Source organism: Plecotus auritus (genome assembly GCF_963455305.1).
Source record: "Plecotus auritus genome assembly, chromosome: 8".
Taxonomy (NCBI): Eukaryota; Metazoa; Chordata; class Mammalia; order Chiroptera; family Vespertilionidae; genus Plecotus; species Plecotus auritus.
The window spans coordinates 97,052,478-97,066,057 of record NC_137782.1 but is presented as its reverse complement, the minus strand read 5'-3'; the positions used below and the strand labels follow the sequence as shown (position 1 = coordinate 97,066,057).

The following is a 13,580-nucleotide window of genomic DNA, read 5'->3' as shown; positions in this document are numbered from 1 at the left end:
CCCAAGTAGAGCAACTTCTAGAAAAAAAATTTTTAAAAGGCAGGAGGAGAGCCTAAGGTAACTTTGGGACAACATGAAACAAAACAACATCTGCATAATAGGGGTTCCAGAAGGAAAGGAAGCTGAACAAGGAATAGAAAACCTCTTTCAAGAAATAATGACAGAAAATTTCCCTGATATAGGGAAGAGAAAACCCACACAAATCCAAGAAGCTCACAGAGTCCCAAGCAAAATGAACCCCAAAAGACCGATGCCAAGGCACATTATAATTAAATTGGCAAACACCAATGACAAAGTAAGAATATTAAAAGCAGCAAGAGAGAGACAGAAAGTTACACACAAAGGAACCTCCATCAGACTAGCAACTGATTTCTCAACAGAAACTCATCAGGCCCGAAGGGAATGGAATGAAATATACAAAGTCATGCAAAGGAAGGGTCTGAATCCAAGAATACTGTACCCAGCAAGGTTGTCAATCAAAATTGAAGGTGAAATCAGGAGCTTAACAGACAAAAAAGGACTAAGGGAATTTATTACCACCAAACCAGCAATGCAAGAAATGCTAAAGGGTCTGCTGTAAAAAAAAAAAAAAGAAAGAGGAAGTGAAGAAGGAACACAGGGGTAAAGAATAGGAATGGCGACAAATAAGTACCTATCAATAATAACTTTAAATGTAAATGGATTAAATGCCCCAATCAAAAGACATAGGGTAACGGATTGGATAAGAAAACACGACCCATATATCTGCTGTCTACAAGAAACCCACCTCAGAAGAAAAGATGCACACAGACTGAGGGTGAAGGGATGGAAAAAGGTTTTCCAGGCAAATGGAACTGAAAAAAAAGCTGGGGTAGCAATACTTATATCTGACAAATTAGATCTCAAAGTGAAGGACATAACAAGAAATAAGGAAGGCCACTTCATAATACTAAAGGGAGCAATCCAACAAGAAGAAATAACTCTGGTAAACATATATGCACCCAATACAGGAGCACCCAAATACATAAAAAAACTCCTGGAGGATATCAAGGGAGAGATTGACAGCAATACAATCATAGTAGGAGACTTTAATACCCCACTATCACCATTGGACAAATCCTCTAAACAAAAAATCAGCAAAGAAACATCAATCCTAAATGACTCACTAGACCAGATGGAATTAATTGACATCTTCAGAACATTTCACCACAAAGCCACAGAATATACATTCTTCTCAAGTGCACATGGGTCATTTTCAAAGATAGACCATATGTTGGGACATAGGCAAAGTCTCTTCAAATTCAAGAAGATAGAAATCATATCAAGCATCTTCTCAGACCACAGTGGCATAAAACTGGAAATCAACTACAATAAAAACAACCCAAAGAAATCAAACACATGGAGACTAAACAGCATGCTATTAAACCATGACTGGGTTACCAGAGAGATCAAAGAGGAAATAAAAAACATCATGGCAACAAATGACAATGAAAACACTACAATCCAAAATCTATGGGACACAGCGAAAGCAGTCTTGAGAGGGAAGTTCATAGCTCTACAAGCCTACTGCAAAAAACAAGAAACAATGGTAACAAATTACCTAACCCAATAACTCAAAGAGTTAGAAAAAGAACAACAAGAAAAGCCTAGTGTAAGTAGAAGGAAGGAAATAATAAAGATTAGAGCAGAAATGAATGCCATAGAGACCAAAAAAACAATACAAAAGATAAAAAAACCAAGATCTGGTTCTTCGAAAGGATAAACAAGATTGATGAACCTCTAGCCAGGCTCACCAAGAAGCAAAGAGAGAGGACCCAAATAAACAAAATCAGAAATGAAAGAGGTGAAATAACAACAGACCCCACCGATATACAAAGGATTGTTAAAAAATACTATGAACAACTCTATTCTAACAAACTACACAACCTGGAGGAAATGGACACATTCCTAGAAAAATATAACCTTCCAAAACTCAATCAGGAAGAATCTACACAGCTCAACATACCAGTAACTATGGAAGAAATTGAAGCAGTCATCAAAGAGCTTCCGGCAAACAAAAGCCCGGGGCCAGACGGCTTCACAGGAGAGTTTTACCAAACATTCAAGGAAGAACTAAAACCTATCCTCCTCAGACTATTCCAGAAAATTCAAGAGGAAGGAACACTTCCAAGCTCCTTCTATGAAGCCAGCATCACCCTAATACCTAAACCAGATAAAGACAACACAATGAAGGAGAATTACAGGCCAATATCCCTCATGAATGTAGATGCCAAAATCCTGAACAAAATTCTAGCAAATCGGATCCAGCAGTACATCAGAAAGATCATACACCATGAGCAAGTAGGGTTTATCCCAGGAATGCAAGGATGGTACAATATCCACAAATCAATAAATGTGATACATCACATAAACAAATTGAGAGATAAAAACCACATAGTCATATCAATTGATGCAGAAAAAGCATTTGACAAAATCCAACACCCTTTCTTGATAAAAACTCTCAACAAGGTGGGAATAGAAGGATCATACCTCAACATAATAAAAGCTATATATGATAAACCCACAGCTAACATCATACTCTATGGGCAAAAACTAAAACCATTTCCCCTAAGAACAGGAACAAGAGAGGGATGCCCACTCTCACCACTCCTGTTTGACATAGTACTGGAAGTATTAGCCACTGCAATTAGACAAGAAGAAGAAATAAAAGGCATCCAAATTGGAAAAGAAGAAGTAAAGCTGTCCTTATTTGCAGATGACATGATATTGTACATAAAAACCCGAAAGACTCCATCAAAAAACTAACAGACTTAATAAATGAATTTGGCAATGTAGCAGGATACAAAATTAACGCCAAGAAATCTATGGCATTTCTATACACCAACAGTGAACTTACAGAAAGAGAGACTAAAAAAGCAATCCCATTTTCCATTGCACCAAAAAAAATTAAGATACTTAGGAATAAACCTAACCAAGGAGGTAAAAGACCTATACGCTTAAAACTACAGGACACTGAAAAAAGAGATAGAGGAAGATGTAAACAGATGGAAGAACATACCATGTTCATGGATTGGTAGAATCAACATCATCAAAATGTCCATACTACCCAAAGCAATCTATAGATTCAATGCACTCCCTATTAAAATACCAACGGCATATTTCACAGACCTAGAAAGAACTCTCCAAAAATTCATCTGGAATAAAAAAAGACCCCGAATAGCCACAGCAATCCTGAGAAAGAAGAATAAAGTAGGAGGGATCTCAATACCAGATTTCAAGCTGTATTATAAAGCCACTGTCCTCAAAACAGTCTGGTACTGGCACAAGAACAGACATATAGATCAATGGAACAGAATAGAGAATCCAGATATCGACCCAAACCAATATGCGCAATTAATATTTGACAAAGGAGGCATGAGCATACAATGGAGTCAAGACAGTCTCTTCAATAAATGGTGTTGGGAAAATTGGACAGATACATGCAAAAAAATGAAACTAGATCACCAACTTACACCATACACAAAAATAAACTCAAAATGGATAAAGGACTTAAATATAAGTCGGGAAACCATAAAAATACTAGAGGAATCCACGGGCAGCAAAATCTCAGACATATGCCAAAAGAACTTTTTCACTGATACTGCCCCTAGGGCAATGGAAGCCAAAGAGAAAATAAACAAATGGGACTACATCAAAATAAAAAGCTTTTGCACAGCAAAAGAAACCATCAACAAAACAACAAGAAAGCCCACTGTATGGGAGAACATATTTGCAAATGTTATCACTGATAAAGGTTTAATCTCCAACATCTACAGGCAGCTTATACAACTTAATCAAAGTAAGATAAATGATCCAATTAAAAAATGGGCAACAGACCTAAATAGAATATTTTCGAAGTAAGACAGTAGGAAGGCCAAGAGACACATGAAAACATGCTCAAAGTCACTAATCATCAGAGGGATGCAAATCAAAACAACAATGCGATACCATCTCACACTTGTCAGAATGGCTATCATCAACAAATCAACAAACGACATGTATTGGCGAGGATGCGGAGAAAAAGGAACCCTCGTGCACTGCTGGTGGGAATGCAGACTGGTGCAGCCACTGTGGAGAACAGTATGGAGTTTCCTCAAAAAACTGAAAATGGAACTCCCATTTGACCCAGTAATCCCACTCCTAGGAATATATCCTAAGAAACTAGAAACACCAATCAGAAAGGATATATGCACCCCTATGTTCATAGCAGCACAATTCACCATAGCTAAGATTTGGAAACAGCCTAAGTGCCCATCAGCAGATGAGTGGATTAAAAAACTGTGGTACATCTACACCATGGAATACTACGCTGTGGTAAAAAAGAAGGAGTTCCTACCATTTGCAACGACATGGATGGAGATGGAGAGCATTATGTTAAGTGAAATAAGCCAGGCAGAGAAAGATAAATATCACATGATCTCACTCATTTGTGGAATATAATGAACGGCATAGACTGATGAACAAGAACAGATCCAGAGACTGAGAAACGTCGATCAGCAGGTCATACCTCAGGGAAGGTAGGGGAGGGTGGGGGTAAGGTGGAGAGATCAACCAAGGTACCTGTGTGCATGCATATGAACCTAATCAATGGACAGACAACAAGGGGGTGGGGCATAAGTGGGGGGTTATGGGGGAATAAGGACACATATGTAATAAAAAAAATTATAAAAAAAATAAAATAAAATAAAAATAAAATATTAAATCTAATCCATACTAGTGGTCACCATAACCTTAAGAGAAATTGTTTCATGTGACAAAGATTTTTAAATGAAACTCTCTCTAACCCGAAAATTATTTTGGAAGGAAACAAAGAGAAGTTTCCTTCAAAAGTCGTAAGGATGTAATTGAAAGTCAATATATTTGGCCTCTTGAACTAAAGTAAGTAATTTGTATTTTTGCCTCCCTGACAAAGTTTATATAAAGTTACAAAAAGAAATTGACAGCCAGTTTGAAATTGAATTGCCATGGCCTAGAGCAAAGAATATCCTTACATGATATTATTCTACAATGTCATTATAATTTTAGATATTCTACAACAGCATTTTGTACAATTATTCCAAACAAACTTACAAACTAATTCTTTGAATGTTTGGCAGCAATTTAAAAAAAAAAAAGGACATGAAAGGATTTAATCCCTTTCAGAAGGAATTAAGGCACTGGGAAGGCACTTGAGCATTCTATATTGGCCCCTCCTGCCTTTTGTGCCAAGAGGGTCCCTCTTCTCACAATCCAATTGCCCTCAGCTGTTGCCTGAGCTTTCTGTTCATGCTGAGCTTGAAGCCTTGTGGTGGCTGGTACCATGGATCTGTCTCTCGCCCAATCGTGTGAGCTGGGCCCTCCCTGGAGAAGAAACCTGAGTTCCCCGAGATATGTGATCAATGCTGGGGCCCCGCCAGTAGGCCAGGGGATCCCAAGGCAGGTGCTGGGCGTGGAGGCCACGGGTGCATAGGCTACCAAGGAGAAAGAACTGAACCTCACATCATCCTGCTTGGCCCCGGAGGATGGCTGGTTAGCCAGAGACGGGTAAGATTCCTCAGGGAAGGAACAACCTAAGACAGGCACAGTCGCAGAGGGGCCATCAGGAGAGAACTTGGGGGTCAACAGAGGTGGGGCACAGACCCTCAACCCCCCAACCTTGCAGGGGCCTGAACCCTCACCCCGTCTGAGGGAGGTCTCCAGCCCCCATGGCTGCTTTGCTTGCCACGCCCAGCTCAGATCGGGACACAGGTGACAGACAGTGTGACTTGGCCCAGCTCAGATTGGGACCCAGGTAACAGACAGAGACTTGGCCGACAGCAGCTGCCCTATATCTAAATCCAGCCTAGCACCAGGAATGCTCAGGGCCTACTCAAGAATGCAGATAATCCTTTCCACTAATATTTACAGGGTAAACTAAGATTGTTGGTAGAGTATTAAATTTGACAGTAAAATAATAATCAAGTTTTCAGATTAATTTAAATAGGCTAATTGAAATAAGTGAATATTCAAGAAAATTTAATTGTACTGGACAAAAAGCTGTTCCTAAAGTAGTAACTAAAATTTCTATTGGTAGTTCATCTCATGGTAAAATTCCTGAACGTGCAATGAACCTAAAGCAGTCATATTTTTGTGCAAAAAATTAAAATTTAAAGTTATCAAGACTGCATTATAAAATTTACAAAAGCCTCCATTAATCAAAAAAAGGGGGGATAGTAGGATAATATAATGTAAGGAAAAATATCCTATAAGTAAATTACATCTAGAAAATTTTTACTTTACAAAATTAATTTTCATTTGTAATGCTAACAGCAAGACACCCATGAAAAACACACATGGTGTCTAAATAAGACAAAGGAAAATCGTTTGGGCAAAAATAAAAAGGATCCCAAATCAATTATATAGAAAAGATTCCTTTATTAACTTTTGGTCGAGAATATGTTTGTATATTTTCAGAAAACAACTCCAAGACCATGTGGATTCCCGCAACAGAGAGGAATTGACAGGTCTGCTCCAACCACGAAGACAAGAGGAGAAATAGTCCAGAGATGGAAGACGCTGACGACGCCTTGCCACGCTAGCAGTCAGCAGCTGTGCATCACAGCACGTTGCCTAGGACCAAACCAGAGAGGGTCGGACCTGCATTGTCACCATGTGCTCACCATCCAGATATCATTGCTGACATGTACACATAAGGAACTGTTTGACATTGAAACGGGGACTCAGAACTGTTGGACATTGAAATTGGGAGTCAAACATTTTTTGTTATTATATGTTTATTTCTAGTCTGTAGAGGCAATTTTTTTAAAGGAAAGAAATGGGGAAAAAATAGATACAGAGACAAAGAAGGATTGAACAGACTGTCAAACTACAGCGGGAAGGCAGGGGAGGTTGTGGGGCGGGGGGTTGTAAGAGATCAACTGAAGGACTTGTACGCATGCATATAAGCATAACCAATGGATACAAGACACTGGGGGCGGGGGGGGGCAGGTAAAGGCATGTACGGGGGGGTAGGGGAGGCCGGGGGGAGGTCAATGGGGGGAAAAAAAAGGAGACATATGTACTACTATTTGTAATACTTCAAACAATAAAAAAATAAAAATAAAAATAAATAAAAAAGAACTTGATGACACTATTCTGTCCCCTCCGTTGTGGTTGACAGGTGGACTATCCCTCAAGGACTTTCATGTTTATGGAGAAAACAGACTGATAATCACTGACAAGACAGTTTCAAGAACTCTGCCACCATGGCAGGCAGGGTTGGGGGGTGCGGCAGGGTCCTGAGAAGTGGGGCATTCTCAGAGGAGGTGGGAAGGAGCCAGGCTGGGGTGTCAGGTGCAGTGAGAAAACACTCCAGATTGAGGGCAGAGCTCGTACATAGGCCTCCCGGTAACCAAGCACAAGTTCAAGCCTGGAAGCTGCAAGAAGCCCAGCATGGCTGGAGTTTGGTGTATGGGCAGAGTCAGATCATGGAGGCCTGTGTGACATGCTAAGATTTTCCTCCTGGGGACAACGGGAAAAGGACGGAAAGGAATGACACGACACACAGACAGTGTGCTTGGCAAGCCACCTGCCTCCACTGGGCAGTGAGCAATGACCATGTCCGTCATACATGTTGGCTGGGTACCTTCAGAGTGCCAACAAGGAGGCGCCCAGGTGGACCCATGATAATCATACTGCCCAAACATCTTGTACGCCAGCACGGAGCTCCATCGCTGGTGTGCAGAGGGACATTTATGGAGCGTCTACCTGGGCCACACATGGGGACTCACCGTGTCCCTGGCAGACCCCAGTGCAGCTCACATCATGGAACGCTTGGGCCAAAGGCCCAGCCCATTTCCGTTCATGCAGAAGGTCAGTACATTTTACGGCTGGATATGAAGCAATGCGCACAAAATGGGAGCAAATTTACCAAGGAAATGTGAAGAAAAGCCTCCATGGCAGTCGTTCATGCTCATTGGCATTGTTAGGTGAGGAGCTGCTTTTACCAGGCCCTGCTGTGCTCTCCGAGCTCCCGGCTCCGGAAATGCTCGCCTGCTCGCCTCTCCACGTGCCGCCTTCATGTTGAGCAACGGTGCCAGGGCTTCCTTCGGCTCGCACGGTCAGAGTCCTTTTCCAGCCTTGCTCCCTGGCAGGCCCCAGGATGGGTCTGTACGGCTTCCTGTCTGTTAAAATATCAGCTTCCAGAAAAGGACTTGTCTCCCATCCTCTGGGGCCAGTTCCCACAGTTGCCCTGGACAACTTCTCAAGTTAACAAAGTGTGAATGCTTATTAGACTCAGCTAAGTAACGCACCATCTTTTTAAAAAGCTTGATTGATCCTCACTCTGAGTCTTGCCAGAAGGCAAGCCTAATCCACCTGTGAGAGAAGCCCATGGGGTTGCAAAGCCCTGCATTCGTCCGCACGGAAGACTCCCAGGGACAGTGAAGGGGCCGCATCTGGAGTAAGAAGCGGAGAGCTGATGGCCTGGTGGTTCTTGTGGCCATGAACAAACTCCTCCCGGAGAATCTCCAGTGCCCGCAGTGCGCCTGGCATCCCCGGATGGCCCCAAACTGTCCTGTCCAGAGCCGAGAGCAGGAGGAGGGAAGATCATGCTGACCTTCACTGGTGCCCTCCTGCCACTTCCTCCAGAACAAAGAGCCTCTCCATCTTCCTAGGGGATGAGCTCAATAACTGAATGGCTGCCTCCTCCATTGTGATGAGAAGAAACAGCCTGGAACTTCCGAGTGGTATCTCCACAGTGCCTCCCCACGCGTCACTTAATTTTGATGGTGGTCGGATGTCAAGGGCGCACCATGCCAAAGGCCTCCACGCTCTGCCCGGACACGTAGGTTATTGATTCGCCCTGCGTGGCGGAGCTGACACGGTATTCTTCCCAGGAAAAGCCTGTAATTGACAGCAATTTTGGGGGGAAGAACATGCTGCCCATTCCTCTCTCTCTGTTTTTCCTTTCACACACCATTCGAATGAAACGCCGTAATGAACGGATCCCAGCTGCACCTCCCCATGCTCCTCACTCTGCTTCCCGCTCCCTGCGCTTCCTGCTCCCTCCGCTGGGCCAGGGGTTCCTTTCAGGGCAGCCGCCCCAGGACACGGCCAGGAAGCTCATCAGCTTCCCGGAGACAATAACAGGTCAGAAGCACCCGAAAAGAAACCCTTGTCTGTGCAGGAGAAGAAATTAATGCGGGAAAGGTGGGGAGGGAAGCAGAAAGTGAGCATATGAGAGTGTGTTTGTGGGCTGAGTTCTTACATCATAACTTGGAGTCCATTTGGAAAAGACAAATCTTTTACAGAAACCGTAATGGAAATCCCATTTTCCATTTGCTGAAGATGAAGTGCCCCAGGAGAGCCTGGCGTGGCTGGGGCCCTCACTTTGGGCCTGAATGATACCCTGAGAGACCTTCACAGGAGCAAGAAATAAGCCTCCACGTATGAGGTTTCTGATATTCTGGGGTTGCTTGTCATAGCAGCCAGCCAGGCCTCACCCACACCCCACCCTGCACTCACAGCCTGCTCAGATGGGACATTTTGGCCTGGAGGTGGCCCTCCCCAAAGGGCTGCTAGCATATCCTGGGCATCCTTGAGGGAGGGCTCTGTCCACGGTGGCCATCTCTCCTTCTGGCACCTTTTACAGGTCTGTGTACAGAGGGGCCCAGAGGAAGAAAGTTCCATGTGTTGGTACTGGGATCCTCAACCTGAGAAACTCCAAAGTCAGGACTGCAGGACACTCTGGCAGGGCTCAGATGCCCGCCATGCATCACACGCGCACCCTCTGGTGTGTGAGCAGATGAGCGCGCTCGGTATTTATTATAAACTCACTCCTCATTCTAACCTTCCTGCTATGGTCCAAGGGCCAGATCTGGCCCCCTGCCTGTGTTTGTAAATAAAGTTTTATTAGCACACAGCCACACCTCTCTGTTTACATGTTGCCTATGGTAGCTTTCACATCTTAATTAAAGACCACAGAGGCAGCCAGCAAAGCCTCAACTACTTACTCTCTGCCTTTTACCGAAAATGTCCCCCCTGAGTCAGGCCAACCTATTTCCAGCAGAGGTGACCTTCACCTAGAACAAGCACAAAGCTCTAACTAGAACCAAATCACAACGGCAGGCTCACCCCCTTCCCAGTCTGTTCAATCCTGACAACATTGAGGCTAAGCTTCAGGCCCTGCTGTATCTATTTTTGTTGTTGTTAAGCCTTACCTCAGGATAATGTTCTGTGAAAGGAGGTGGGTGGGGGGGGGAAGAGAGAGAGAAAGAAAGAAACATTGATGTGAGAAAGACTTATCGATTGGTTGCCTCCATACACTCCCTGACCAGGGTTGGGGATGGAACCTACAAGCCAAGTATGTGCCCTTGACCAGGAATTGAATCCCAGACCCTTCCTTCAGTGTGCAGGCCATGCTCTATCCACTGAGCACTGAGCCATGTGGCTGGGTGGGCCTTGCTGTCTAGACACTTCAGAGTCGCTGCCCCTTCGAACACAGGCAGGCAGCCTCTGGGCTGCGGTGGGCAGCTAGCAGCCGGCATTGGCACTTGCCCTGCCTGTGCCTGCTTTGCAGGAACGCCAGCTTCCCAGTGGCCGCCTACCAGGAAGTCTCCTTGTAGCATAAATTTATATTAACAAGCAATCACTAGAGAAAAATTTTCACTAAATGACAAGTGATCATCAGATGCGGCGAGGGCCTGGCAGGTGGAGGGGCATGAACACGGGGACACAGCACTATTGCAGTGGCTGGGGTTGGCAGATGGGCCTGGAAGGCGGGAGTCCGGGGAAACTGCCCAGGTTGGGGTTTTGATCCCCAAGTGCTTCGTCACGTCCTTACCTCCATTTCACAGCGATATTCCAGTCGGGCCACTCCGGGGTAGGTGATGGCCCAGAAGCCCCTCTTCCCACCTGGGGGTCGGGGAAGGAGGGCTGGCTTTGTGCTGTGAGTTGGGAAACTCTCCTGTCACCGACTACCATGCTCACCCTCTGACACCGTGTGGGGTTTTCCCCACTAAGCTGTTCTCTGTGACACCAGCTGGTGTCCGACAGTTTAACTCACTTCAGCCCCGACCTACCCAATGACAGCGCCAACCCTCCTGTGAAGGGCTCAGGCCTCAGGACTGCCCACTGCGACGCCAACCCCATGTCCAGGTTGTCACCGCTGCTGACCTGTGGCTGTTTATAAATCGGAGGTTCCAATGACCCTTCCTTGCATCGCTTAATTGGCCACAGCAGCTCACAGAATTTAGGGAAACAGTTCACTCACTAGATTGCCAGTTAATCATAAAGGATATAACTCGCAACAGGCTGGGGAGAGAGATACGCAGGGCAAGGAGTGGAGGCTCCATGCCCTCCCCGGATCACCCCTGCCCCCACGCCCACGTGGCCACCAACCTGGAAGCTCTCTGAGCCAGGGCCTGTGGGTTGTGGTGGAGGCCCCACTACGCAGCTGGAATGGATTCAGTCATTGGCTATGAACCCTACTGCCGACTTGGAATCACAGTTTCAGACTCAGGTCTTGTGACTTTTCAGCAAGATCATCATACAGTCAAGCCACCACTCGGCAGCTTAGTCATCGTTCAAAAGGCGTGTGAACGATCAGGCCAAACACAGGTGTCAGAGGTCAAGGGCCTGAACCGAAGCCCCGCCTCCCCTCCTCCCACTCTTGGGCTCTGTCACTTGACAGTAACTGGGAGAGAGGGGACCCAGGGGACCCAACTCACGCAGCCCATCTGCCCTGGACAACTGGATGCCCCCTGGGCTTCTTTGCTCTGTGTCATTCCGTGTAACACTCTTACTGAAAGGCGACATCTCAACCTTAGACACCAAATGCAAACCCATCCCATCACCAGGAACAAGCCCATCAGACCTGATGGGCAAGATCCGCAGAGCAGAGGCTGGGAAGCCTAGACCTTCTCCACGCAGGGGCTCCCCATGCAGGGAGGGCTCCCCACGCAGGAGGGGCTCCCCACATAAAAGGGCTCCCAACACAGGAAGTGCTCCCCATGCAGGAGAGCTCCCCACACAGGAGGGCTCCACATGCAGGAGGGGCTCCTCATGGAGGAGGGGCTCCCCATGCAGAAGGGTTTCCCCATGCAGGAGGGTTTCCCCACACAGGGAGGGGCTCCCCACACAGGGAGGGCTCCCAAAACACAGGGAGGGCTCCCAAAACACAGGGAGGGGCTCCCCACACAGGGAGGGCTCCCAAAACACAGGGAGGGCTCCCAAAACACAGGGAGGGGCTCCCCACACAGGGAGGGCTCCCCACGCAGGAGGGGCTTCCCATACAGGGGGATCTGCATGCAGGGGGGCTTCCCACACAGGGTGCTCCCCGCCCCACGCAGGAGTGGCTCCCCACACAGGAGGGCTCCCCACACAGGAGGGCTCCCCACACAGGGAGGGCTCCCAAAACACAGGGAGGGCTCCCAAAACACAGGGAGGGGCTCCCCACACAGGGAGGGCTCCCCACGGAGGAGGCTTCCTCCCCCACGTAGGAGGGGCTCCCCACACAGGAGTGGCTCCCCACACAGGAGGGCTCCCCACACAGGAGGGCTCCCCATGCAGGAAGGGCGCCCCATGCAGGAGGGACTCCCCACGCAGTAGGGGCGCCCCATGCAGGAGGGCTCCCCATACAGGGGGGCTTCCCATGCAGAGGGCCTGTACTTACCCGCACGAGCTGCTGCGGGAAGGGCCCGCGAGAATTCTCAGGCACGTTGATGGGTGGGATGACCCAGTCCCGCTTCTGTCTCCGCAGACCCAGGCCACTGGAAGGTGGGTGCTGGGGCCACGGCAGTAGCACATCGCTGGGAGGCGGGGTGAGGTCCAGGGCTGGAGTCTTCCTTCCTTTCTGCGGCATCTATGGGGATGGGGGTGGGGAAAGGGGGGAAAGAGCCACAATGTGGTTAGGTTCTGCTCCAAGGAGAAGGCATCAGTTAGAGAATCCGAACTTTCCTGATGGACAGGGAAAACCTGGACGATGTGAGGAGGGCTAAGTGTTAGGGGAAAACACCAAGCAAGACCCATCTACACAAAGAAACACAATTACATTGAGGGGAGGGGGGCAGGGAAGAAACCACAAAAAAGAAGAAAATGCAGTTAACTAACCAATAGAGTGGATCCGAGCTTTTAAATCCCAAGTGGAAAACAATCACAAAGGGACAAATACATTTCAATTTAAAAATCTTGGCTAGGAAATCATATCCTAAAAGCAACTGCTGAACTTGGAACAAAGAGTTAAGTCATGCTATACAAACAGCACTTAGAAATCAATAAAAAATTTGAATCTTTTTTATAACAGGAAAAGGAGATGAATAGAAACCTAACAGCAAAATAAAGGATCAATAAATGTCTAAAAACGCCCATGTTTCCTGGTAACCAAACAAAGCAAAATAATGTGTCCTTTCCACCTACCAAACTGCCCAGGTTAACCGAGTGGACCCTCAGCAGCGAGAGGTGCTCTGAGTGAGCCGCAGAGAGAGGGCTGAGGGCGTGGGGCTTGGTGGGGAGCAGACCTGTGGCCTCATATTTATGTGCACGCAAGGAGTCACGTGACACCAGCTAAGTCCCTTCATCTCGCCAAACTCCAGCCACTTCTTTTT

The 13,580-nt window shown here is 46.6% G+C and overlaps 1 protein-coding gene across 3 annotated transcripts in view; it reads right to left on the bottom strand.

The window, feature by feature from the left end:
• Positions 1–13,580, bottom strand: part of CDH4 (cadherin 4) — a 402,200-nt gene that overhangs the window by 121,585 nt on the left and 267,035 nt on the right. For all 3 annotated transcript variants that reach the window (XM_080686973.1, XM_080686975.1, XM_080686974.1), the window contains one exon: positions 12,650–12,838. In XM_080686973.1, coding sequence (XP_080543099.1) covers positions 12,650–12,838 — 189 coding nt within the window. The remainder of the gene's footprint in view (positions 1–12,649; positions 12,839–13,580) is intronic.